Consider the following 26,517-nt stretch of genomic DNA (forward strand, 5'->3'; position numbering starts at 1 on the left):
ACTTGAAAGTCAAGGGATTAGCCCAATCTGTCTAGGAAGAAAATCGGGAGGAATCAAAGTCAACTGCTTGGCTTTCGATGATGATTTTGCAATACTTTCAGAGAACTTAGAAGAAGCCCTCATACAGATCAATCCTGGCAAGGCAGGAGTTAGGATCTCGAAAGAGAAGGCCAGATTCCTGACAAGTGACAAACATGGACGACAATTCGTGTAAAATAGAGATTGGACGGATTGAGAGGGTAAAAAATTTCAAATACCTCGGTGAAGGCATACAAGAGAACGGACTGGACAAAACTGCTGTGGGGGCTGGGTCTCAAAAATGGAGAGACCTTACGGATTAACTAAAAACATTTACAACAAAAAGGGCGTCTCTTGGAATGCCAAAATGAAGCACTCCAATGCTGTGGTAAAAACAGAGTGCCTGTATGCCAGCAAATGCCTCTCAGTGAATTACAAGTTGGAAAAGCTGGAGATAGTAGAAAGAAGAATATTACAGAAAATCATGGTTCCAGCCCAGTTTGAAACTGGCTGAAAACTTCTGAGCAATAATAGAATCTACAAAAAGGTGGAGAAAATCTCGGAGAGCATGAAGAAGAGAGGTTATCATTTCTAGGACACTTCTACAGAATGGACAAAACCAGGCCAACCAAAAGGATACTCGGCTACCTGTAGAAGAAGAAGACAACAACGACATGGATTAAGCAAGCTCGTAAAGATCTGGAAAGGTTCAACATTCAGGAAGTTCAGATATTAAATAGGTGTACATTTCGGACCGTGATTCAAAATTTGGAAGGATTTCAAGTGGAAAGAGCTAAGAAGACTGGAAGAGCCTCGACGGATGAACAGAAGCAACAGCACAGCCTCCATATGAAGGAATACTGTAGAAAGAGGAAACTTCAGACAAAGGAGAAATAAAATTGTAGAGTGATCCTAAGTGGTCAATTCGCAAATAAAAACATAATAATGGCAACAACGATAATAATAACAAAATAACGGTGGCGTTAAGAATTATATTGATTAGTTTAGCACTTTTGAAACCTTGTTTGGTATTAGAAGGAGTGGAAAGGTTAATGAAAGACGAGAGAATTGAATAATGGTGGAGCTGTCATTTGTACTCAGGTGACCATTTGAAACAGTTTCCGACGTGATTATGGCCGCACGACGGGAATTCACAGACTTTGAACGCGGAATGGTAATTAGAGTTACACGCTTGCGACATTCCATTTCGGACACCATCAGGGATTCTATATTCCGAGTTCCACAGTGCCAAGACTCTGCCGAGAATACCAAGGACAACGCATTGGCTGATAATCTTCAGTTAACGACCGAGAGCAGCGGCGTTTGTACAGAGTTGTGTTTGCTGACAGACAAGAAATACTGAGTGAAATAACGGAAGAAATCAGTGTGTGTGTGTGTGTGTGTGTGTGTGTGTGACGTTCGGTGCACGTATACGTTAGGATAGTGCGGCCCAATTTGACGTTAATGGCTATGGAAGCAGACGACCGTTTCGGTATCGACTTCCAGAACACTGCTCAACATTTACAGCAGGGCTAGTCGCCCTCTTTCAGGCGGAACAGTACATCCGGTGGCCCAGGCTTTTTAATTGTGTCATCTGCTCCGATTCTCTCATTGCCCTTTAGAGCCTCTGTGTGCTGTACAGTCAATCCCGTAGCGCAACTTGTCCTAGAAAGCTTCCACTTGCTCGCTGTTGAGGGAGGTTACTTTGATGTTCACGTGGGTTCCTAGCCACGTTGGTCTGACGGGAAATGAGGCTGCTGACGCTGCTACCAAGGCTGCAGCCCTCCTAATTCGGTCTATTAGCTGTTCCATCCCTTCGGATGATCTCAATGTTACCACCTTTCGGCAGGTGCTGTTCCTTTATCGCTGCCACTGGTCTTCTGTTCACGGGAGTAAACTCTGGGGAATTAAAACTCTTCCCTGGCTTGGGCGATCTCATCCCGACCCACTAGCCGCGAGATCATTTTAGCTAGGTTGAGCATTGGGCATTGTCGTTTTAGTCGTCGCCATTTGTTAAGTGGTGATCCCCCACCACTTAGTGCTCATTGTCTTCATCTTTTGACGGTTCGCCATTTCCTGACCGAATGCTCTTTTTTTTAACAACTTACGTTCTAATGTATGTTTGCCGTCTTGAGTTAACGGCTGTTTTAGCCAACGACGCGCAGGCTGTCGACCTCGTTTTTATTTTTATCCGTCCTAGCAATATGTCAAAGGAATTTAATCTTTGGTTCGGGACCTCTGCTGTCTCTACAGTGTATTTTTTTGACCACTCTCCTCTGAGAAGTCTTTGTTCTTAGCTCGCTTTCTTTCCGTCGATTGGGCTTTACGCATCGTCGTTTTTAAGTTCTTTCACTTCTTGATTATCTAAGGTTACGACGTGGGCGCGTATGATCTCAGTTGTTTTTGCGCCCTAAAACTAAGCTGAAACAAGAAAAAAAGTGGACAACGGACGCGAGCGCCATTGTGGACATCACCTGCAGCGCCGTTCTGTGGCTCGTGACCCTATCGGTTGGACGAAAGGAAAACCGTGGTTTGTCACATGACTCCTGACGTCATTTGGTAAGAGCTGATGGGAGGGTTCTATTAATGCGCAGATCCGATGAAGCCATGAACCCAAGTTGTCAACAAGGCACTGTCCAAGATGGTGGTCACTCCCTAAAGGCGTGGGCTATGTTTACGTGGAATGGTCTGGGTCCTCTGGTCCAACTTAACCAACTTGGAGACCGTCTGCAGCCACACATGGACTTCATGTTTCCAAACAACGATGTCACAAGCCGCAATTGTTCGCGATTGGTTTGAAGAACGTTTTGAACATTTCGAGCGAATGACCTGTCGACCCAGATCACCCGACGTGAATCCCATCTAACATTTATGATACGTAATTGAGAGATTAGTTCGTGCACAAAATCCTTCACTCACAACTCTCTCGCAATTACTACGGCTACAGAGGCTTTGGCTCAATATTTCCTCAGGGGACCAACGCCTTGTTGAGTGCATGCCACGTCGACTTGCTATACTACGCTAGGCAATAGGAGGTCTAACACGATATTTAGAGGTATCCCGCGACTTTTGTCGCGTCATTGTACAACAAGCGTTTAAAGGAACAGTGCTCTGAAAAAGTGGACATTTCTCGTATTGGCTATCGTTGGATATTCTTTATGGCATTGGTAAATGCTTAACACTGCAACAATGCCTCGAATCGGTTCCTACAATTTCGGTAACCAAACACATTCGGAAAAGACTGTTTGTAATTGGTTCGCAGAATTTTCTGTCAGAAAAATGGTTCAAGTGGCTCTGAGCACTAAGGGACTTAACATCTAAGGTCATCAGTCCCCTAGAACTTAGAACTACTTAAACCTAACTAACCTAAGGACATCACACACATCCATGCCCGAGGCAGGATTCGAACCTGCAACCATAGCAGTCTCGCGGTTCCGGACTGAAGCGCCTAGAACCGATCAGCCACCGCTCACGGCGCTTCTGTCAGGATGAATTTCATGGAGGTTGATGAAAATCGGTTTTTGTCCCAAAAATCATTCATGCTGTGCACAACATGACTGAAGAGGATTGGCATCTGATTTACTGTAAGACAGACCTATTCTTACCAGGGAAATCCAATCTGATGTGTCGAAACCTGCCATGAAATTTTTTATAGAGGAAGAATTCATCGAAAGAAAATTTATGTTAAAATTTTAGCTCCTAAGGTGCACTACAAGCACCTGTATTTTAAAAACAAATGTTGAAAATTGCCAAATTAGTAGCTCGCCATTCGGCTGTAAAAATGTACACTGCTAAACGAGCTGTAGTAGACTGCGCATGCGCAATTTAGAATGCACATATCATTGGTTGACGACACGTTGGTAAACAGGCAACGCGGCCCAACGTAATCGTAATTTATAAAGCGAACTTCAGTTTCCGTTGATAGTTACTTTGACACAACTATTCACAGTTACTATTTGGTCTGGTCTGGAGGTCACTTAATATCCATGATAATTACCAGTTGCCTTATGGGTTGGGGTTAACAATGGGGATGGAAATGAATTAATTTTCTTTGTGTTTTCTTCATATATGCCTCATTATAGCACCTTTCTTTCTGCAGAGTTTCATAGTAACGTGGAATCTTTTTCAACCTTGTAAAGATGAAATATAAAGAATGTGGTCTGCAGTCGAAATCACATACTTCTCGTGAAGACCTACATGTATGTGTTATTCATAGATAATGTCCTGACATTCGTTCGAAACATGTCGACATTTCGTTAGGAATTATGAAAACATTAGAAGAAACGAAATAACTCTGACGAGTCCGTGAACTGTGTTCGAACAATGATTGTTCTGCTAACTAAATTCCAGAACAAAAATACATACCTTCCTAGCCCGAAGAAAACATGTATCTGCATCTACACTGTTACTCTGCAATTAACATTTAAGTGCCTAGCAGAGGGTTCATCGAACCGCCTTTAAACTACTTCCCTACCGTTCCACTCTCGAACAGCACGCGGGGAAAACGGAACACTTAAATCTTTCTGTGCGAGCTCGTGAGTTCTCTTATTTTATTATGACGAATATTTCTCCCCATTGAGGTGGACGCAAAAAAAAAGAAAAACATTTGCACACAGACATGAGAAAGCTGATGGTTGAAATTTCATGGAAAGGTCTTGTCACTGCGAAAAACGCCTTTGTTTGTATTATATGCGTGGCACTTTCTCCCTTATTTCGCTATAATACAGAACGAGCTGTCCTGTTAACTTTTTTGATGTGGTCCGCCAGTCTATCTGATGCGGATCTCACACCGCAGAGCAGTACTCCAGAAGAGAGAGAACAAGCCTGGTGTAAGCATTCTCTTTAGCAAAATGGTTCAAATGGCTCTGAGCACTATGGGACTCAACTGCTGTGGTCATTAGTCCCCTAGAACTTAGAACTACTTAAACCTAACTAACCTAAGGACATCACACACATCCATGCCCGAGGCAGGATTCGAACCTGCGACCGTAGCAGTCTCACGGTTCCGGACTGCGCGCCTAGAACCGCGAGACCACCGCGGCCGGCTCTCTTTAGCAGACCTGTTACATTTTCTCATTGTTGTACCAATAAAGCGCAGTCTCTGGTTTGCTTTTCCCTCAACATTATCTTTATGATCGTTTCAATTTCGGTTATTCTAATTGTAATCCCTATGTGTTTAGTTGAGATAAAGACATTTAGATTTGTGTGATGTATCGTGTAACTGAAATTTATCGGATTCCGTTTAGTACTCATATCGATGACTTCACTCTTTTCTTTATTTAGAGTCAACTATCGCTTTTTTTACACCATATAATATCTTGTCTAAATCATTTTGCAATTCGTTGCATTGTATGGAAAAGAATGTCGGTAAATTACTATGTCCACTTCAAGTAACCATGAATAGGAGATGTTAATAAATAAAACTATAGAGAAATTCGCAGCTGACGTGAAGATGAAGCTTCTTGTTACCACCTCAAATGGTGTTTAAAAAGCAAATCAGTCAGGTTCTGTGCAACTGCATGCTAATCACACTTTATCGATTCGAGCGAAAAAAAGGGAGTCGCTTGTGCAGACTATGAATGCTATACAACAAAGCCAATGAAAAAAAGAAATGTTTACTTGCAAAAATCCTTTAACTGACGTGGTGAAATCTGGAACGTTGGAGAGAATAATTTTCAATATTACTTCCGAAACTTCTTCGTATCAGTTGTAGAAATTCATTAATTGGTTTTGTTGGACTCTTGCGGTGCACATAATGACACCTCTGTTTTGTCTTTAGGAGGACAACGAAAAGGTTGTTAGTATAATTCGGATTGCACCTGGAACTAATAGTGCAATTCAGCCTCTCGATAAAAGAAATTTTTCGACAGTGTTAAGCGCTCTTCAGGAAGTTCTCGGTCAGTATGATTTCCGATAGCTCTTCGTCATTTTAGGTTTATCAGTGGAGCAGTGTTGATAAAGCTCAGTCATTTGTGCATTGTCAGTTTTGCATCAACAAGTTTACGAATTTGATCAGGTACGCCTGATTCAAAGCACAATATGCAGGACAACGGCCACTGCCATTTCCCCTAATCCTGCCTAAATGAAACTAGTAATTGCTGTGAAGTGCCTGAATACATTAATTTTTCTCTTATCAGATATGTCAGAAAAATGTTTGTTTTCGCCATCCTATTGAACACTTCGCTTTTTTGTGGCTGCTGCAGAAAATAAACAAGGAACTGTTTCATTGTAAGTAACACATACATGATTCAAAAATTACCACAAGAACTCTGCTACTGCACTTGTTATAAAACACAGGGTGTTTTATCGTACAAGGAGGGTGCGCGATCGTGAATGAACATTATCGTGCTAAACTTGATAAAAACGTTGAAATTAAAATTGTTACATTAAAAACTAGATCATATTTATCCATGTACATATTGAAATGAATAAAATGGTCATTTTTAAATTTTAATTTTAAAATTATGACATTAGAAATCAGATCATTTTTAGCTGTATACACATTAAAATTGATAAAATAGGCATTTTATTAATTTTAATATATGCAAGGCAGCATACGTCATAATTTTAGTTTTAATCATTGTATATATAACTTTAAACAAAAATTGTAGACACAATAATGTACTCTTTTGTTTCCTCCCCCCAGTCTGTTCTGACTGAATACTACTACGCAGCCTGAAACGTACAAAACTTTGTGATATTACTCGTTCACAAATTAAAAGTAAGCGAGATAATTTAAGTGAAGCTACTATCCTCACTGATCTAACAGCTGGAGAAGTCTCTATCATGGCCAGTATCGCAATGATCCCAGCACATTTACCTGTTTATTTCATGCAACTTCAGTCCCACTTGAAACAAGTTTCCTTGTAATAACAACAAACAGGCCTGAGGGGCAAACATTCAGATATGTTGGAAATGGTTTACGATAGCAGTGTTTTTCGCGTAGTCAGTTGTATTTTGCCTTTTCAAAAACTGGTAGGTCAGGAAGCCGGTTTATGCTGTTAACACAAAAGTACCCAAAAAACGAAAAATGTTTATCAACATTAAAAACAAAAAAAACAAAATAAAAGCATTTTTCATTCATATTCTGTATGATTTACGAGGCCAGGATTCGGGCGTTGGTCTCCTGTTTAATAGTCAGATGCGGTAACTACTGCGCCACCCTGGCACTGCAGGTAACAACTGCACGGAATACGCTAGCATGTCTCCCTCCCTAGTACAAACTCGAATTCAGCCTCAGCCCATCTTGATGTTCCCCTTCTTACCTCATGGATAAAGTTAAGACGTAATATGTCTCTGGAACTTAAAATTTATCTGATCTATATGGTTTATTATTATTTCGAGTTCGATATCTGCAATGTGGGCGAATTCGCGACGAGGTGCCAAAATTTGCGTCCTGACACAATTCCTGTGAATACCCCAGCTTAGGACGTACATACAGTTTCCGTGCCTATAAGGAGCGATCAGAAAGTTTCCATTTTAGGGCGTTGCTGCACGGTATATGCAACGTAGCACACGACACGACACCGATGCAGGTATATAAGCTCCGAATCTATAGAGAAGCAAATAGTGTGGCAATCCTGACGTGTATGCGGTAAACGCAGAAACGTGGACCAAGGCGACGTTATTACCAGATGTGTCCAAACAGGACGACCGTACTGTTATTCTTTTCTTGGCTGTTGAAGGATAAACATCGGTAATCATACGTCGGGTAATGAAGAATGTGTATGGGGCAGCATGTGGAACGGTGCACCAAGGAGTGTTGCTGGTTCATGATAACGTATGTGCCCATACCGCAAATGTCGTAACGCATCTTACTCCAACTCAAGTGGGAGATCTCTACTCATGCGATTCTTACGCCTTACATCTCGCCTAATAGACGAGACGCCGAAATTGGGAAAATTTTCCACTGGACTTCGGGATACGGACAGTGTTTCTTCTCTTACATTCGCGCATGGGATAGGAAAAGGAGGGAGAGGGGGTGAGGAGATGATACAAGTCCACTGTACTAACCTAAGGACATCACACACATCCATGGCCGAGGCGGGATTCGAACCTGCGACCGTAGCGGTCACTCGACTCCAAACTGTAGCGCCTAGAACCTCACGGCCACTCCGGCCGGCTCTCTGCGAAAACTGCAACAACAGTGAGTGTATAGGAAGCGTGCTAAACAGAGACCTTGAAAGGGGTAAAGATACTTTGCCGGGTCTCTAGTATACGCGTCCCACTGTCATGGACTTGCGTCATTAGTTACTCGATGTAGAAGTCGAGAAAATGTGACAAGATGGCGTGAACGTGGATTTAATCACCGAGAACAGTGGTGCCGGCTAAACGCGTTGGAATTGTATTCAGATTCCCGTCCGACCATTCAAATATGCATTTTTTTTTTGTGAAGAAAATTCCGGGATGGTTCCTTTGAAAAGGAGCCGTTCGATTTCCTTCTGCATCTTCCAGTTCGCGGTCTCCAATGATGTAATCGTCGAATACACACTATTCTCCTTTCGCCCCTCTCTTGAATTTTGTCTACCGTTGGCGGTATTGCTCTTAGCGACGCCTCTGCCGCTATCTATCCTTTTGTCATGTGAGAACAGCTGTAAATATTGGTCAACAGAAACGAAAGGGGCGGGCAGCCACATGAAACACTCATTTACTGACACAAGTCCGTTGGAGCGGTGCTACAGAAGCCATATAAAATCTGTTGTGTCGCTTGTTGCTGAGACTTTGACCTCTACTAGACTTTTCAGTCGTGTTTGCCAGGCAGCGACGCTTCTGAGCTGTAGGAAGCGACGCCCAATTGAAGACTGACGTCATGCTAGGCACTTGTTCCACGGAATGCGACAAGCGCACGCTACGCCGAGAATCACACGCACACATCTTCCTCTGCCTCACGTTATTCCACAAATTGTTGAGGCTCCGTGTAACGGGGCAGTTCTTTGCGAAATCTGTGATTTATTACATCCGCATGTTTTGCATTCTACCGTATTTTTGGATGGTGATAGTTTCCTCTTGGGTAAGAGATTCCGAGCGCGAAGGTGCTATTGGGATCTCACGACGGGGATGTCGCCAGAAGAAAAAAAATGTTCTTCTCTTAATTTTCTTTCTTTTCTTTTCCTTTCGTGTGTGGATTTTTTTTCTTTTTACAGCCCTATACAGAGTTATAATGGGACGAAGAAGCATGACACACCAATATACAGTGCATACTTCGAGCTTAACCGCGCCCACGAAGGATATCTTTATCATCTTTCAGGCTCTGTCTTGCTCAGTGGCGCAGCTAAAGGGGCGGGAGGGATGCCGTCCGCACCGGGTACCAGCTCCGTGAGATTGGTGAATCTTGTTAGGTTCTCTGGCACAAGTTGTAAAAATATTTATTTTTTTCGCCATTTCATTCCTGACACTTACGGAATTGGACGGGTAACTGGAGAGCTTATTGACTTGGCCCTGGTCCTTTTGCACACATACGAAATTGTATCGCCAAAATAGCGTGTAAACAAAAGTTATTCTCACACCGTACATGAGACAGTGATGTCAATTATCTGACACTGTCCAGTCAGATGGTTCAAATGGTTCTGAGCACTATGGGACTTAACTTCTGAGGTCATCAGTCCCCTAGAACTTAGAACTACTTAAACCTAACTAACCTAAGGACATCACACACATACATGCCCGAGGCAGGATTCGAACCTGCGACCGTAGCGGTCGCGCGGCTCCAGACTGAAGCGCCTAGAACCGCTCGGCCACAACGGCCGGCACACTGTCCAGTCACATTAATGTGACAACCTACAGGGGTGTGGAGCCACGCCGACTGCAGTGGCGCCGCCAGCTGTGCTAGTTTCTCGTTTGAGGAGTCATGCCGCTAACAGCCCGATAGAGCTGGTCCCACAGAGACTTGATTGGGTTTAATGGTTCAAATGGCTCTGAGTACTATGGGACTTAATGTCTGAGGTCATCAGTCCCCTAGAACTTAGAACTACTTAATCCTAACTAACATAACGATATCACACACATCCATGCCCGAGGCAGGATTTGAACCTGTGACCGTAGCGGTCACGCGGTTCCAAACAGTAGCGTCTAGAACCGCTAAGCTCCCCAGCCGGCGATTGAGTTTAAATCCAGGGAGTAGGCTGGCCAGGGAAATGCTGTAAAATCATCCTGGTTCCTTTCTAACGAAGCATGCACACTGCGAGCTGTGTCGCACGTGTCATTGTCCTGCTGGTAGATGCCATCGTACCGAGGAAAAACAAAATCCTTGTAGGAGTGCGGCATTGCCCGCAAGGATTGATGCGTGCTTGTGTTGATCCATTCTGCCTTCCACAATTATGAGATAAGCCAGGCCTGCCAGACCATAAACACTCCCTCGTCCTGCTCAAATCCTTCCGATGATTGTTGTAAGGTGTTTGCTTTCAGACGTTTCTCGCCGTACACGCCAACGGCCATCTCTCCCATGGAGCATAAAATGCGATTCATCCGAAAACGCCAACTGTCAGTAATCAGTGGACGTCTGCTTACGGCAGTGGTGTGCAAATTCCAGCCATCGTCGCCGATGAACAGTAGTCATCATGGGTGTTCGAACCAGGCGCCTTCTGCGGGGCCCATAAGCAGCAACGTCGCTGAACGATCTTTGAGGAGAGCCTGTTGGTAGCCCCTTGGTTCATCCGGGCGGTCAGTGCTCAACAGTTGCACGTTTGTTTACTGTTCACATCGCCGCAGACGTCGTTCACCCCTGTGGTGCACAACAGAGCCTCGCGCCTGTTTTGGATGGCCCCATTTTGCCATCACGGCGGCACGCGAACGTTGTACAAACTTAGCAGCTTCGAGACATGCCGCATGCACCTCTTCCTCCGAAGCCATGAATATCTTTCTTAAGGGCTCCAAAAATATGAAAATCGCATTGGAAGAGGGAAGAGATTGGGACTTACATGGAGAAGATGTATAAGGGCTACCAGCGAAACCTCTGCATTGTTCGAAACGACCTTGGCAATATGTGGGTAGGCCCTGAGGACAGACATCCGTGGCCGTCGATTTGATTCGGACGAAGAGGTGCACGGCTGGGAACAATCGTAGCTCCGTAGACAACCGCAAACATTTTTCCATGAAGGCAGTGGTCATTACTTTGAAAAAATAAACAATTTTATTAATTGTGGTCATACTGGCTGCGTTTCGGAACCGTGACTGTGTGGAATAATTATTTATTTGTATTTTCTGCTACCAGTTACTTTTATTTGTTCTGTGTTTAATTCAACATATTGCAACTGGTCTGGAGCCTGTTCTGCCTATTTTCAGGCGTTTATGCATACAGAACATTGTTACTTAATAATAAAATTGGTTCAAATGGCTCTGAGCACTATGGGACTTAACATCTGAGGTTATCAGTCCCCTAGAACTTAGAACTACTTAAACCTAACTAACCTAAGGACATCACACACATCCATGCCCGAAGCAGGATTCGAGCCTGCGACCGTAGCGGTTGCGCGGTTCCAGACTGAAGCGCCTAGAACCGCTCGGTCACAACGGCCGGCCACTTAATAATAAATTGTCCTGTTTTGACATAAACGTTTTGTTCACTTTACGCTGCTAGAGTGGTAGCCGAGATTTTTTTCGGGGGTGGGGGTGGGGGGGGGGGGTGGTACAGTTGTTGATCAGAAATTGATGTACAGTTTTGCATTCTTCTGATGTGGATCTGTGTCTCATTATTTATTGTGATTGATGCCACAGCCTTTGCGGGATGCAGATAGTTTTGCATTGGCTGTTATGGTGCGAGAATCGTATGATACATTTTTATACGGCAGTTGTTCACTCATGATTCTGGCATCCCAAAGCGTCGTTTGCATTATTGATACACTGGCAGAGCTGTTGTGTAACATTACACAAGTGCACTCTTTGTTTGGGCACTGTTTCTTGACCTACTTCATTATACACATTTCTCTCTATACACGTAAACAGTATACACTTAATGCAATATGGAGGCCTTGCATTATGTGGATGTGTACCGACTATCGAATTTGTAGCGGTATTCGCGATAATGACCGTCTGGAGGCCGTTTGTTTCACATTGGCACATCTTAAATCTGTTGCGTGAGAACTGGCTGAAGGCTGCTGAAGAATTTTGAGTTTTTGAATTCGGTTAACTCATTAAGGGGGGTAGGACGCCAAACGGGCCTAATTGGACATTTTAATTTCCACTGTCTTTACTTTTACAAGTAAATTCATAAAACATTGTCAGCATCACCAGGAAGGATTCAGAATTCACATCCGTAGCAGCGGAAGTTCAAAAACATAACAAAATAATTTTTTTACATGTGAAATTTCATCATTTTTTCACTTACTATTGGCTGCATTTGTTGCTATAGCTACACTTTTCTTCATAAGTAGGAGAGACTGTTCGATGAATTTTGCACAGCATACAAATCATACTTACAGGTGTCTGAAACTCTCGAATCTATTTAATATATGAAAAAATGAATGAGCTGTTACGTTTTAAACTTTATGTTTAGAAAAAATCAAATTTTGTAGTTAATTATCTCAATTTTTACCACAGTTTTTAATAGATTTGGAAAATTCTAAAGTTTCATACACCTGTAAGTATGGTTTATATGCTGTCCAAAATTCATCAAAGAATCTCTCTTACTTGTGAAGAAAAATGTACCTATGGCAACAAATGCAACCAACAGTAAGTGAAAAACTGATGAAATTTAATATCTAAAAAAAAAAATATATATATCGTTATGTTTTTGCACTTCCACTGCTATGATTTGAGTCTTGAATCCTTCCTGGTTATGCTGACAAAGTTTTATGAATTTATTTGTAAAAGTATAGACAGTAGAAAATAAAATGTCCTGTGGTGCCTCTCCTGCTCCAAGTCGGCCCATTGACGTCCTACCTCCTTAAGAATATTATCTCCCTTTTTTGTATTTAGAATGGAAATTTTCAATTCGTCTATGATATCCATTCTTTTACTTTTTTATTTTTTGTGCAAAATTTCAAAGTTGTGTTCGATTTCTAAAGGGAGATCTTAGTCTTTAACGTGTGTTTCTATTGTAGATTGTTACCTTTATCTAGCAGTCGGTAGCAGTCTATACGTTCTTTAAATCGAGTTCTGAAATTTCTACCTGTTTGGCCTATGTAATATTTGTTGCATTGGCTGCAGGTAGTTTTGTAAATGCCAGATGCATCAAGATCTGTATCTGGCGATTTTATTGAAGTTGTTGCTGGTGCCGAAGCTTACTTTTACATCTGTGTTTTTGAATAGCCTTGCTAATTTGTGAGACATTATACCAAGATATGGAATTTTTACCTATTTAACTGCTGGGGTGCTGTCAGTTTTGAGTGTAGTTTGATGTTGTTTTTCAGTTAGTTTATCTGTTGTGACATTTTATTAAAGAGTAAAGGATCGCGTGCTTTGTTTATTGCGGTTCATTTTATGGTTTGTATTCATTTTTCGAGTTCTGTATGTTGAACTGGGAATTCGTAGGCTCTGTATAGTTGTGCCTGTACCAGTAGGTTTTCTGTAAAAACTGAAGCCAAATTTTGATTTGGTTTTGATATTTTCATATCAAGAAAAAGCATGGTGGTGTTCTCTTAAGGCTCAAGAAAGGGATCCCATTAATGATCAGAGTGGTGGAACGATGCTTTACAATAGCAGATGAGAGCAAATTCAGAGCCTTTGGGACAGACAGAAGAACTGTGATACAGCGAAATCCAAATGCGCTACAGGCTAAAGATTTGCAACCTATTGTAAATCTTGGCTGGGGAAAGTTTTTTGGTAAGGAGGTGCATTTGTCATCAGATGCAACGGAGTTTATTTATGACCGACAGCAAGCAGTATCTCAGCATCGAAAAGTATTTACAGAGAATAGTGAAGAAATCGTGAATTAGATTTGCTCCCAAAATTTTCCTCTTCATACCTTGCTAAAGAATGGTCTCTTTATAATGATAACTAAATTATTTAGACACCATCTCACTTATCAGAACTTAATCCATACAGTTTTTATGAGACGAACTCAGGAGTACTACAGCCTACTCGAAATAAGATATGAAAAAGGGGCTAAAGAAAGAATGGGACCTAATTAGGTCTGAGTGCACCGTAAAAAACAGTAACATGCAAGAACTTTTGGAAGCGGTTACAATGTCAAAGGGATATATTACAAAATATTGAGTTCCAGTATTATTCCTGTTTTCAAGAGCAATTACGTTGCGACTGAATACTGAAGACACTGTTGTTGTTGTTGTTGTTGTGATCTTCAGTCCTGAGACTGGTTTGATGCAGCTCTCCATGCTACTCTATCCTGTGCAAGCTTCTTCATCTCCCAGTACCTACTGCAGCCTACATCCTTCTGAATCTGCTTAGTGTATTCATCTCTTGGTCTCCCTCAACGATTTTTACCCTCCACGCCGCCCTCCAATACTAAGTTGGTGATCGCTCGATGTCTCAAAACATGTCCTACCAACCGATCCCTTCTTCTAGTCAAGTTGTGCCACAAACTTCTCCCCAATTCTATTCAATACCTCCTCATTAGTTATGTGGTCTACCCATCTAATCTTCGGCATTCTTCTGTATCACCACATTTCGAAATCTTCTATTCTCTTCTTCTCTAAATTATATATCGTCCATGTTTCACTTCCATACATGGCTACCCTCCATACAAATACTTTCAGAAACGACTTCCTGACACTTAAATCTACACTCGATGTTAACATATTTTTCTTCTTCAGGAACGCTTTCCTTGCCATTGACAGTCTACATTTTATATCCTCTCTACTTCGACCATCATCAGTTATTTTGCTCCCCAAATAATAAAACACCTTTACTACTTTAAGTGTCTCATTTCCTAATTTATTTCCCTCAGCATCACCCGACTTAATTCGACTACATTCCAAGATCCTCGTTTTGCTATTGTTGATGTTCATCTTATACCCTCCTTTCATGACACTGTCCATTCCGTTCAACTGTTCTTCCAAGTCCTTTGCTGTCTCTGACAGAATTACAATGTCATGGGGTAGGAACCAGGTTTTAAATTGTAAGACATTTCCAGGGGCAGATGTGGACTCTGACCACAATCTATTGTTTATGACCTGTAGATTAAAACTTAAGAAACTGCAAAAAGGTGGGAAATTAAGGAGATGGGACCTGGATAAACTAAAAGAACCAGACGTTGTACAGAGTTTCAGGGAGAGCATAAGGGAACAATTGACAGGAATGGGGGAAAGAAATACAGTGGAAGAAGAATGGGTAGCTTTGAGGGATGAAGTAGTGAAGGCAGCAGAGGATCAAGTAGGTAAAAAGACGAGGGCTAGTAGAAATCCTTGTGTAACAGAAGAAATATTGAATTTAATTGATGAAAGGAGAAAATAAAAAAAATGCAGTAAATGAAGCAGGCAAAAAGGCATACAGACGTCTCAAAAATGAGATTGACAGGAAGTGCAAAATGGCTAAGCAGGCATGGCTAGAGGACAAATGTAAGGATGTAGAGGCTTATCTCACTAGGGGTAAAATAGATACTGCCTACGGGAAAATTAGAGAGACCTTTGGAGATAAGAGAGCCTCTTGTATGAATATCAAGAGCTCAGATGGAAACCCAGTTCTAAGCAAAGAAGGAAAAGCAGAAAGGTGGAAGGAGTATATAGAGGGTCTACACAAGGGCGATGTACTTGAGGACAATATTATGGAAATGGAAGAGGATGTAGATGAAGATGAAATGGGAGATACGATACTGCGTGAAGAGTTTGACAGAGCACTGAAAGACCTGAGTCGAAACAAGGCCCCGGGAGTAGACAACATTCCATTAAAACTACTGACGGCCTTGGGAGAGCCAGTCCTGACAAAACTCTTCCATCTGGTGAGCAAGATGTACGAGACGGGTGAAATACACTCAGACTTCAAGAAGAATATAATAATTCGAATCCCAAAGGAAGCAGGTGTTGACAGATGTGAAAATTAACGAACTATCAGTGTAATAAGTTACAGCTGCAAAATACTAACGCGAATTCTTTACAGACGAATGGAAAAACTAGTAGAAGCCGACCTCAGGCTAGATCAGTTTGGATTCCGTAGAAATGTTGGAACACGTGAGGCAATACTGACCCTACGACGTGTCTTAGAAGCTAGATTAAGGAAAGGCAAACCTACGTTTCTAGAATTTGTAGACTTAGAGAAAGCTTTTGACAATGTTGACTGGAATACTCTCTTTCAAATTCTGAAGGAGGCAGGGGTAAAATACAAGGAGCGAAAGGCTATTTACAATTTGTAGATTAGATGGGAAGATCACATAACTAATGAGGAAGTATTGAATAGGATTGGGGAGAAGAAAAGTTTGTGGCGCAACTTGACCAGAAGAAGAGATCGGTTGGTAGGACATGTCCTGAGGCATCAAGGGATCACCAATTTAGTATTGGCGGGGAGCGTGGAGGGTAAAAATCGTAGAGGGAGACCAAGAGATGAATACACTAAGCAGATTCAGAAGGATGTAGGTTGCAGTAGGTACTGGGAGATGAAGAAGCTTGCACTGGATAGAGTAGCATGGAGAGCTGCATCAAACCAGTCTCAGGACTGAAGACCACAACAACAACAACGGGCGAACCTCAAAGTTTTTATTTCTTCTCCATGGATTTTAATACCTACTCCGAACTTTTCTTTTGTTTTCTTTACTGCTTTTCTCAACATACAGATTGAATAACATCGGGGAGAGGCTGCAGCCCTGTCTCACTCCCTTCCCAACCACTGCTTCCCTTTCATGTCCCTCGACTATTATAACTGCCATCTGCTTTCTGTATAAATTGTAAATAGCCTTTCGCTCTCTGTATTTTACCCCTGCCACCTTCAGGATTTGAAAGAGGGTATTCCAGTCAACATTGTCAAAAGCTTTCTCTAAGTCTAGAAATACTAGAAACGTAGGTTTGTCTTTCCTTCATCTATCTTCTAAGATAAGTCGTAGGGTGAGTATTGCCTCACGTGTTCCAACATTTCTACGGAATCCAAACTGATCTTCCCCAAGGTAGGCTTCCGTCAGTTTTTCCATTCGTCTGTAAAGCATTCGCGTTAGTATTTTGCAGCTGTGACTTTCACATCTGTCAACACCTGCTTTCTTTGGAATTGGAATTATTATATTCTTCTTGAAGTCTGAGGGTATTTCGCCTGTCTCATACATCTTACTCAGTAGATGGTAGAGTTTTGTTAGGACTGGCTCTCCCAAGGCTGTCAATAGTTCTAATGGAATGTTGTCTACTCCGGGGGCCTTGTTTCGACTCAGGTCTTTCAGTGCTCTGTCAAACTCTTCACGCAGTATCATATCTCCCATTTCAACTTCATCTACATCCTCTTCCATTTCTGTAATATTGTCCTCAAGTACATTGCCCTTGTATAGACCCTCTATATACTCCTTCCACCTTTCTGCTTTCCCTTCTTGGCTTAGAACTGGGTTTCCATCAAAGCTCTTGATATTCATGGAAGTGGTTCTCCTTTCTCCAAAGGTCTCTGTAATTTTCCTATACGCAGTATCTATCTTACCCCTAGTGAGATAAGCCTCTACATCCTTACATTTGTCCTCTAGCCATGCCTGCTTAGCCATTTTGCTCTTCCTGTCGATCTCATTATTGAGACGTTTGTATTCATTTTGCCTACCTCATTTACTGCATTTTTGTATTTTCTCCTTTCATCAATTAAATTCAATATTTCTTCTGTTACACAAGGATTTCTACTAGCCCTCGTCTTTTTACCTACTTGATCCTCTGCTGCCTTCACTACTTCATCCCTCAAAGCTACCCATTCTTCTTCCACTGTATTTCTTTCCCCCATTCCTGTCAATTGTTCCCTTATGCTCTCCCTGAAACTCTGTACAACGTCTGGTTCTTTTAGTTTATCCAGGTCCCATCTCCTTAAATTCCCACCTTTTTGCAGTTTCTTCAGTTTTAATCTACAGTTCATAACCAATAGATTTTGGTCGGAGTCCACATCTGCCCCTGGAAATGTCTTACAATTTAAAACCTGGTTCCTAAATCTCTGTCTTACCATTATATAATCTATCTGATACCTTTTAGTATCTCCAGGGTTCTTCCATGTATACACAATTCTTTCATGATTCTTAAACCAAGTGTTAGCTACGATTAAGTTATGCTCTGTGCAAAACTCTACCAGACGGCTTCCTCTTTCATTTCTTAGCCCCAATCCATATTCACCTACTATGTTTCCTTCTCTCCCTTTTCCTACGCTTGAATTCTAGTCACCCATGACTATTAAACTTTCGTCTCCCTTCACTATTTGAATAATTTCTTTTACCTCCTCATACATTTCATCAATTTCTTCATCATCTGCAGAGCTAGTTGGCATATAAACTTGTACTACTGTAGTAGGCGTGGGCTTCGTGTTTATCTTGGCCACAATAATGCGTTCGCTATGCTGTTTGTAGTAGCTTACCCGTACTCCTAATTTTTTTTTTATTCATTATTAAACCTACTCCTGCATTACCCCTATTTGATTTTGTATTTATAACCCTGTATTCAGCTGACCAAAAGTCTTGTTCCTCCTGCCACCGAACTTCACTAATTCCCACTATATCTAACTTTAACCTATCCATTTCCCTTTTTAAATTTTCTAACCTACCTGCCCGATTAAGGGATGTGGCATTCCACGCTCCGATCCGTAGAACGCCGGTTTTCTTTCTCCTGATAACGACATCCAATTGAGTAGTCCCCGCCCGGAGATCCGAATGGGATAGTATTTTACCTCCAGAATATTTTACCCAAGAGGACGCCATCATCATTTAACCATACAGTAAAGCTGCATGCCCTCGTGAATAATTACGGCTGTAGTTTCCCCTTGCTTTCAGCCGTTCGCAGTACGAGAACAGCAAGGCTATTTTGGTTATTGTTACAAGGCCAGATCAGTCAATCATCCAGACTGTTGCCCCTGCAACTACTGAAAAGGCTGCTGCCCCTCTTCAGGAACCACACGTTTGTCTGGCCTCTCAACAGATACCCCTCCGTTGTGGTTGCACCTACGGTACGGCTATCTGTATCGTTGAGGCACGCAAGCCTCCCCACCAACGCCAAGGTCCGTGGTTCGTGGGGGGGTTCGGGGGCTGAAGACACTATAGTGTTAAATTGTGGAATACACTCTAACGAAAAAAAGGAAAAGAAGGCATCGCAGCACGAAGGGGTTATGTAAATTGGTCACAAATTGATATTCATAAGGTGTCGATGCACACTGAAAAATTGTAAACTTTTTAGGCCGATCGATGAATGTTTGACGCCACAGCACAATTTCACCACGCAGCTGGCAAGGGTACTAGACAGGGAACATGTCGGTACCAGGACATAAAGTCTGTTACCGAATTTCATTCCGTGTACTCACTTGGACAGCAACTACGCCTCACAGACAGGCCCGTGGACGGTGTACGTAGATGTCAGCAATTGAGGGAGGACGTGTAGTTGGGCTCAAAGAGAGCTGTTTAAGTAATCTGCGAATCCCACGATATCTGAATAGGAGCGATGCACTATTCAACAATGTTGCCAGAAACGGGTGAACCATGGTCGAACACAGCGTCAAGAAGGAAGCAATCGACCTAGAGAGAAGATAAGACACGAGGACGGAGCAGTCCTTAGAGAGGCTCTTGGAGCTGTGGATTCATGATTATCATTCATCCGAAGTGCAACTGGTGCTTCAGTGATCAAAAGGATCGTTAAAAGGCGGCTAACAGAAAAAGGACTGAACGCTTTTGCAGTGATGTCAAGCACATTCGGCCTGAAATCTTATTGCCAGGAGTAGAATTGTTTTCGATGACGAGATCAGCTTCGAACTGAGTACCGGTGCCAGCAGACACCCTGAATGGCGATGGGATACAAACCTGACTGTGGCCTGCCATGCAGCCCGACAACCATGAGTGATGGTCTGGGGTACCATTTCATTTCATAGCAGAACTCCTTTGGTTGTTATCCGTGGTACCCTTACGTCCTCGATATTCTACTCGTTTTGTTGCCCATCATGGCAAGCCATTCTGGAATTAAATTTCAGCAGGATATTGCCCGTCCGCATATGGCGAGTGTTCCTACCGGTTGTCTTTGTACTAGCCACAGCCTACCTTCGCCAGCAAAGTGGTCGGATCTCTTCTCGAATGACAACGTTTGGAGCATTATATGCAGGGCACTCCAGCCACATCGCGATTCTGACGATCTAACTCGCCAAATGGTCATACTTTGGCACGATATCCCTCGGATGATATCCAATGACTATAGCAGACAATGCCAAGCCGAGTAAATGCGTGCATAAGGGCCAGAGATGGACCAACGCATGACTGACGTGCTCAATTTGTGAGACCCTCCTTGCATACATCATCCACAATCATTTGTTTGTCTGTAAATGTACGTCACATCTATTGATTTTCGTCCCATTCGGATAATTCTTGGAGGGTATTATTTAAAAATTGTCTTATTACGTTACTTAAGAAATTATTTTCCATAGCATAAATTTATTAAGATAATTGTGTTTCGTTTCGTGAATTTCATTTGTTTCTTACATATACACTGGAGAAACCCCTTTTACAGGTTTCTAATTCACTCAAGATTTCTTACTGCAGCAGTGCCTATGGAGTGCATGAAATGATTACATTTGCAAATCAATAGCAGAAGCGATTCTGAGGTATCAGCTATCGACCCATGCTGAAACTCCCATATTAATAAATGGTGTAACCTCCACTAGGGGCAGTGCAGATGCAGACTCTGACATCCAGTCGGTCGTACAGAAGGCGAATGCTGTCCTGGGATACGTTACGTACTGCCTGTTCGATCTGTTCATGTAGTTCTGTAAGAGTTGTTGGTTGGCGAGTCGCACGCGCCACTTCTCCTTCCATCATATACCGCACGTGCTGGATTAGAGACAAGACCAGGGAAGTAGCTGCACGTGATGAAGACCATGTTGAGTTTCACAGACAACGTGTGGGCGAGTATTATCTGGCTGGAGCAATACGTCACCTTCCTGTTGCAAGAACGGCAAAAGAACGAGTCTAGCAACATTGTGCACATCCAGAACGCTGATTAGCGTCCCCTCAAAAAACACCAAAGGTGAACGAGAATTGTAGCTTATCACACCCCAGTGCCGCCAGTGTGTCTTGGACGAACGCACTCTGTGTGACAGCACTCACCAGGTCTAGGTCGTACGCGCAAACGACCATCACCTGTGTGCAGGCAGAATCTGCTTACATCACTAAAGACTACAGCGCGCCATTCCTTCTTCCAACTGATCTCTGACGGCAACAGCCGGTCCGTGCACGTCGACGCTGTGGAAGATGGGCAGAGGCATATGTGCCCGTAGTCCCTCTGCTAGTAACCAGTCCGCAACAGTCTGTGTTGACATGTCTGAGCTCACAAGCCGTATTACCCGTGCTGTACTAGCTGTACGTCTGCCTCTCCTGCCCTTAGAATACGACGATCCTGGCGAGAATCTGTCCTGCGTGGACGTCTATAACTCGTCTACGGGTGTCAGAATGTTCACATGAATACTAATACCAGCATTGTTGCACAACTGACGCAGCACGTCCAACTTGTGTGGCAATTCTCCGAAAGGACCATCCCCCCACTGGAAGGTCACAATTTGACCCATTCCAGGCTCGCTCACTTGACTGTAGGAAGCACGACTGCATCTCCGTGGCATGGTTGCCTGCTTGCTTCACACGTTTGCACTACCCTGAGCCTTCTGACAGTGAGCATTTCCTACTCAAGGACTGATATACACTCATGCTCATAAATTTAGGATAACTGCAGAATGTGTTGTCACACAACGTGGCTGTACACAAAACTGGCGCTAATAGCATAGGCACATAGGGAACACACACGACACAGATCTGTAAGTCCACAGTATTGGTGATAAGTTGAGAAAACCGTCCCGAAACACTTGTGTTACAAAACGCCACTGTTTCCTGCGCATGTACCCCGACATCAATACGGGATATGATCACCATGCCGACGTACACAGGCCGCATAACGGGTTGACATACTCTGGATCAGGTGGTCGAGCAGCTACTGGGGTATGGCCTCCCATTGTTGCACCAGTGCCTGTCGGAGCTCCTGACGTGTCGTAGGGGTTTGAAGACGTGCAGCGATATTTCGACCGAGAGCATCCCAGACGTGCTCGATGGGGTTTAGGTCTGGAGAACAGGCAGGCCACTCCATTCGTCTGATATCTTCTGTTTCAAGGTACTCCTCCACGATGGCAGCTCGGTGGGGCCGTGCATTATCATCCATCAGGAGGAAGGTGGGACCCACTGCACCCCTGAAAAGGCGGACATACTGGTGCAAAATGACGTCCCAATACACCTGACTTGTTACAGTTCCTCTGTCAAACACATGCAGAGGTGTACGTGCCCCAAACATACTCCCACCCCACACCATCAAACCGCGACCTCCATACAGGTCCCTTTCAAGGACATTAAGGGGTTGGTATCTGGTGCCTGATTCACGCCAGATGAAAACCCGGCGAGAATCACTGTTCAAACTATACCTGGACTTGTCCGTGAACGTAACCTGGGACCATTGTTCTAATGTCCATGCACTGTGTTCTTGACACCAGGGTTTACGGGTTCTCCTGTGACCAGGGGTCAGTGGAATGCACCTTGCAGATCTCTGGGCGAATAAACCATGTCTGTTCAGTCGTCTGTAGACTGTGTGTCTGGAGACAATTCTTCCAGTGGCTGCGGTAAGGTCCCGAGCAAGGCTACCTGCGGTACTCCGTGACCGTCTGCGGGCGCTGATGGTGAGATATCGGTCTTCTTGTGGTGTTGTACACTGTGGACGTCCCGTACTGTAGCTCCTGGACACGTTTCCTGTCTGCTGGAATCGTTGCCAAAATCTTGAGATCACACTTTGTGGCACACAGAGGGCCCGTGCTACGATCTGCTGTGTTTGATTAGCCTCCAGTTGCCCTAGTATTCTACCCCTCGTAACGTCATCAATATGTGTTCTTTGAGCAATTTTCAACAGACCGTCACCAATATCACGACTAAAACGTCTGCACACTTACTCGCCGCACCGTACTCTGACATGCACCAACACACCTCTGCATATATGGACTGCTTCCAGCGCCATCTTGCGACGACCACAGGTCAAATGCACCGCATGGTCTTACCCCGAGGTGATTTAAACCCGCAAACCGCCCACCAGAGCGTTGTTTCGCCATGTATCAACATTATTCTTAATTTATGAACATGAGTGTACATGGCACTCTGGTAACTGTGCCACTACGGTATCTGTTGGCGAACGACATTGAAACCATTATCAGTATATCTGCTATCCCCCAGGTGCGTACGGCGTCACCATATCAAAATCGACGTCTATTTGCCAAGTATACTAATTTTTTCTGTCAGTGTATATCCTAAAATAAAAGACGCAGTACTCAAAATATTGAGGTGGTCGGGTAGGAATGACAGACTGTGTGTAGCATAGTATAATGGGACCGACTTTGATGAGTTATGTTTGTGGTGTGGTCGTTCTAGGGAGCACCTGTCGTACCTGGACAGCGTCAACTCGACCACCACGACGGAGGGCTGGCTGTCGCTGAACGTGACCTCGGCCTTCATCGACTGGGTCGTCTTCCCAGACACCAACAAGGGGCTCTACCTGTCTCCACAACTAGACTCGCGTCCAGGTCAGTGCCTGCTCTCGGCACAGTGCTATCTGCACTGCACACCTCTGAGAAAAGACCTGACCTACAGCATCAATGCTTCTTCCACCCTTGTTGCATTTTTTGTTTCATTTGTTGTTGTAGCTCGACAGTTTTTAATATTTTTTGTGGGATCTAAAATTTAAAAACCTCTCACACCGGCCTGATTTAGCTTCACTGACCAGGATGGTAAAAAAAAACATGCGTATATTAAGGGAATTTTCATTCACAAAGCAGGCTTATCACATTCACACAGTTCAATACTGTTCTATCCTGATTAAATTCCATAAGGCAATGAAGCAATTTCGAAGTCTCGGTGTGACGAAAATTGTAAGTCGATCTCCAGAAAACATTTGTAATAATTATGAACTTTTGGTGATCACATGGGGAAGACCGGAGATCTGCTGGTAAGACCGTGTTAGCCTATTTATTGAAAGTAATAAGCTGGATATCTTGAGCGTACAAAACGGCAGGTTCGTCCAGTGTAAATCAGACGTTCCCCACTGATCCCATGTACACAGCGTAGTAAACAGACACTGTCAATAATAATCAGTTAAATAATACGCGAACACACTTACTTTAGTTTAGTTCATGTATTAAATTTCTTCTCATACAGGATCTCATCAAGATGACGACTAGCTCAACAATACATACATATACATCTTCGTTCTTCCACGGCTAATCGGCAAGATCTCCATCCTTCTTTTTTCATAAGAGAAAACATAGATAGCAGAGAAGCTATTCCATGCAGTAAGTGCACGCTCCAAGGAATAATAGGGCTTGAAACAACTTTGCATTGATAATCATCGTGTATTAAAGTTTAGGAATCGGTAAGATACGAAGAGATATTTCGAGATATGAACTGAGTTATATAGTTTATAAAATGTCTGAAAATATCGCGGAGAGACCGCTGCAAGATACATTACAAGTTGCGTCCCAGTTCTGGATCAGAGCCGAGAAGGAAAATTGTACATTCTCTCAAAAATAAAAGCTCATCAGGTTTTGATGGTGTTTCCAATAGAATGCTAAAGATTTGTCCCCATTTAATAAGCCCGGTCTTATCTGAAATACGTAATGCGTCTCTAACTCAAGGCATTTTGCCAGAATGAAATATGTCATTGTTGAAGCCTCTTTTGGAGAATGAATTGTTAAACGCCTCTTTTGGAGAATGATAAGACAGAAGTCAATAACTACCGACCTGTTTCGCTGTTGACATTTCAAATCGCAGTTTTGGGTTTCAGAAGTGCTGCTCTATTGAGAATGCCATTTACATGTTCACTCACCAAATTTTGCAAGCAATAAATAATAAAATAATGCCGGATAGTATTTTGTGCGCTCTATCTAAGGTATTTTACTGTGTGAATCACAGTATTCTCCACTTGGAGCGCTGCAAGTTTATCAGAACCATAATTCGCTTTCTTATTGGCTGATTTTTAGTTTTCCGTGTTTCCTTTTCTCTCGTAGTAATTGCACCACATCGTGCTTCTGATTACGGCTTCTAGTGTGTATTGCACTCTTCGGAGTGGATTGTAAATATGTTGCTTGTATTTTGATTGAGTTCTGCTCGCACCCGTAATACTAAGTGGGATAAATGATCACATATTTGCATTTGTTTCCTACAAAACAGACGCTAATTCGTCTCATAAATTTCTGTGAACTTACGTATATTTTTTTATTGTTTACGAATATGTGTGTGGACTGCTCGATTTAGATGTCGGGGATGAGCCAGGGGGCACTCCGCATGCTATTAATTGTGTGTCGATGGACCGGTGGAATATGCTGCAGGCGACGTCATGTCCACCATCACAGCTACAGCCATCCATCTCTTCATCTTGAAACATCCATTCAGCTATTCAGCACGCCAGAATAGAGGAGGTGGCTAACTCGAAAATAAAAATATTCTTTCTTAGTTCTCCATTCTACTTTGTCTATTTTTGAACTCTGTATGCCACAAGTTAAAAGGCGCTTCATCTCTTTTGTGCTTTTATTAATTTCATAATTGTTGGAACACTTATTCCATTAATTAAATTATTGAAAAAGGAAAACAGTTCTTTTTGTCCATATAGTGTACTGAACATTTATTTACCTTCACATAGTCCCCCTTCAGTGCTTTATAAGTCGTTTCACACGTTTCTGGAATTATGGTTAATGTGCAATGTGATATTCGAGTGCTGTGTTGTAAACAAGAATAGCTGTCCCCTGTGTCAAGAAATCACACTGTCACAGTTTGCCTGTCTTCTGCACATATAGCATTTCTAAAGACGGTATTCTGTTTTGTGAACTGAGAAGCCACTTTACTTAGCAAATACTCTTATCCATTCATAAGCAATTTTTGTATTAAAACTTGACTTCCTTCACTTGCAGCTCTCGTAACAAATTGTGCCGAATGCTTTTACTATCTCGACGTAATACACAAACAATGAAATTGTGGTACTAGCAACTGTAGCCCATAATAACAAGTTGTTGTTCGCCATCTTGATATTTGGCGAAAAATATGATGACAATGTAATACCCCGTTTTAGCGCCACGTCAAAGATCTTTGTCAAAGAAATTTGACGAATATTTAATCATATTTCTTTGTGAATGAAGAATGGTAGAGTAATACCGGCCTAAGCGTCAAATTCAACATGAGCAAGCGAGACACAATCTGCAGGATACACGCTTTCTTCAAGCGCAAAGCACGTTATGAGCTTACCCCAACTGTCGCTAGCAACCGGAAGCAATGTGAATTCCGTGCCCGTGTCTGGACATGCGATCTAACCATCGTCAATGAATCGTACATTAGTGCCAGTGTATTACGCGGCATACAGTAAAACCTTTCTTAAACAAATGCGTGCGCTATCCAGTCGGCGGCGCTGT

The 26,517-nt window shown here is 42.8% G+C and overlaps 1 protein-coding gene across 1 annotated transcript in view; it reads left to right on the forward strand.

The window, feature by feature from the left end:
- The window catches only part of LOC126267165 (protein 60A-like), a 156,422-nt gene that overhangs the window by 95,923 nt on the left and 33,982 nt on the right, over positions 1 to 26,517 (forward strand). Inside the window, exon 3 of the mRNA XM_049972123.1 lies at positions 23,492 to 23,643. Within this exon, the coding sequence (XP_049828080.1) occupies positions 23,492 to 23,643 (152 nt within the window). The remainder of the gene's footprint in view (positions 1 to 23,491; positions 23,644 to 26,517) is intronic.

The sequence above is a fragment of the Schistocerca gregaria genome, chromosome 4, assembly GCF_023897955.1.
Source record: "Schistocerca gregaria isolate iqSchGreg1 chromosome 4, iqSchGreg1.2, whole genome shotgun sequence".
Lineage (NCBI taxonomy): Eukaryota > Metazoa > Arthropoda > Insecta > Orthoptera > Acrididae > Schistocerca > Schistocerca gregaria.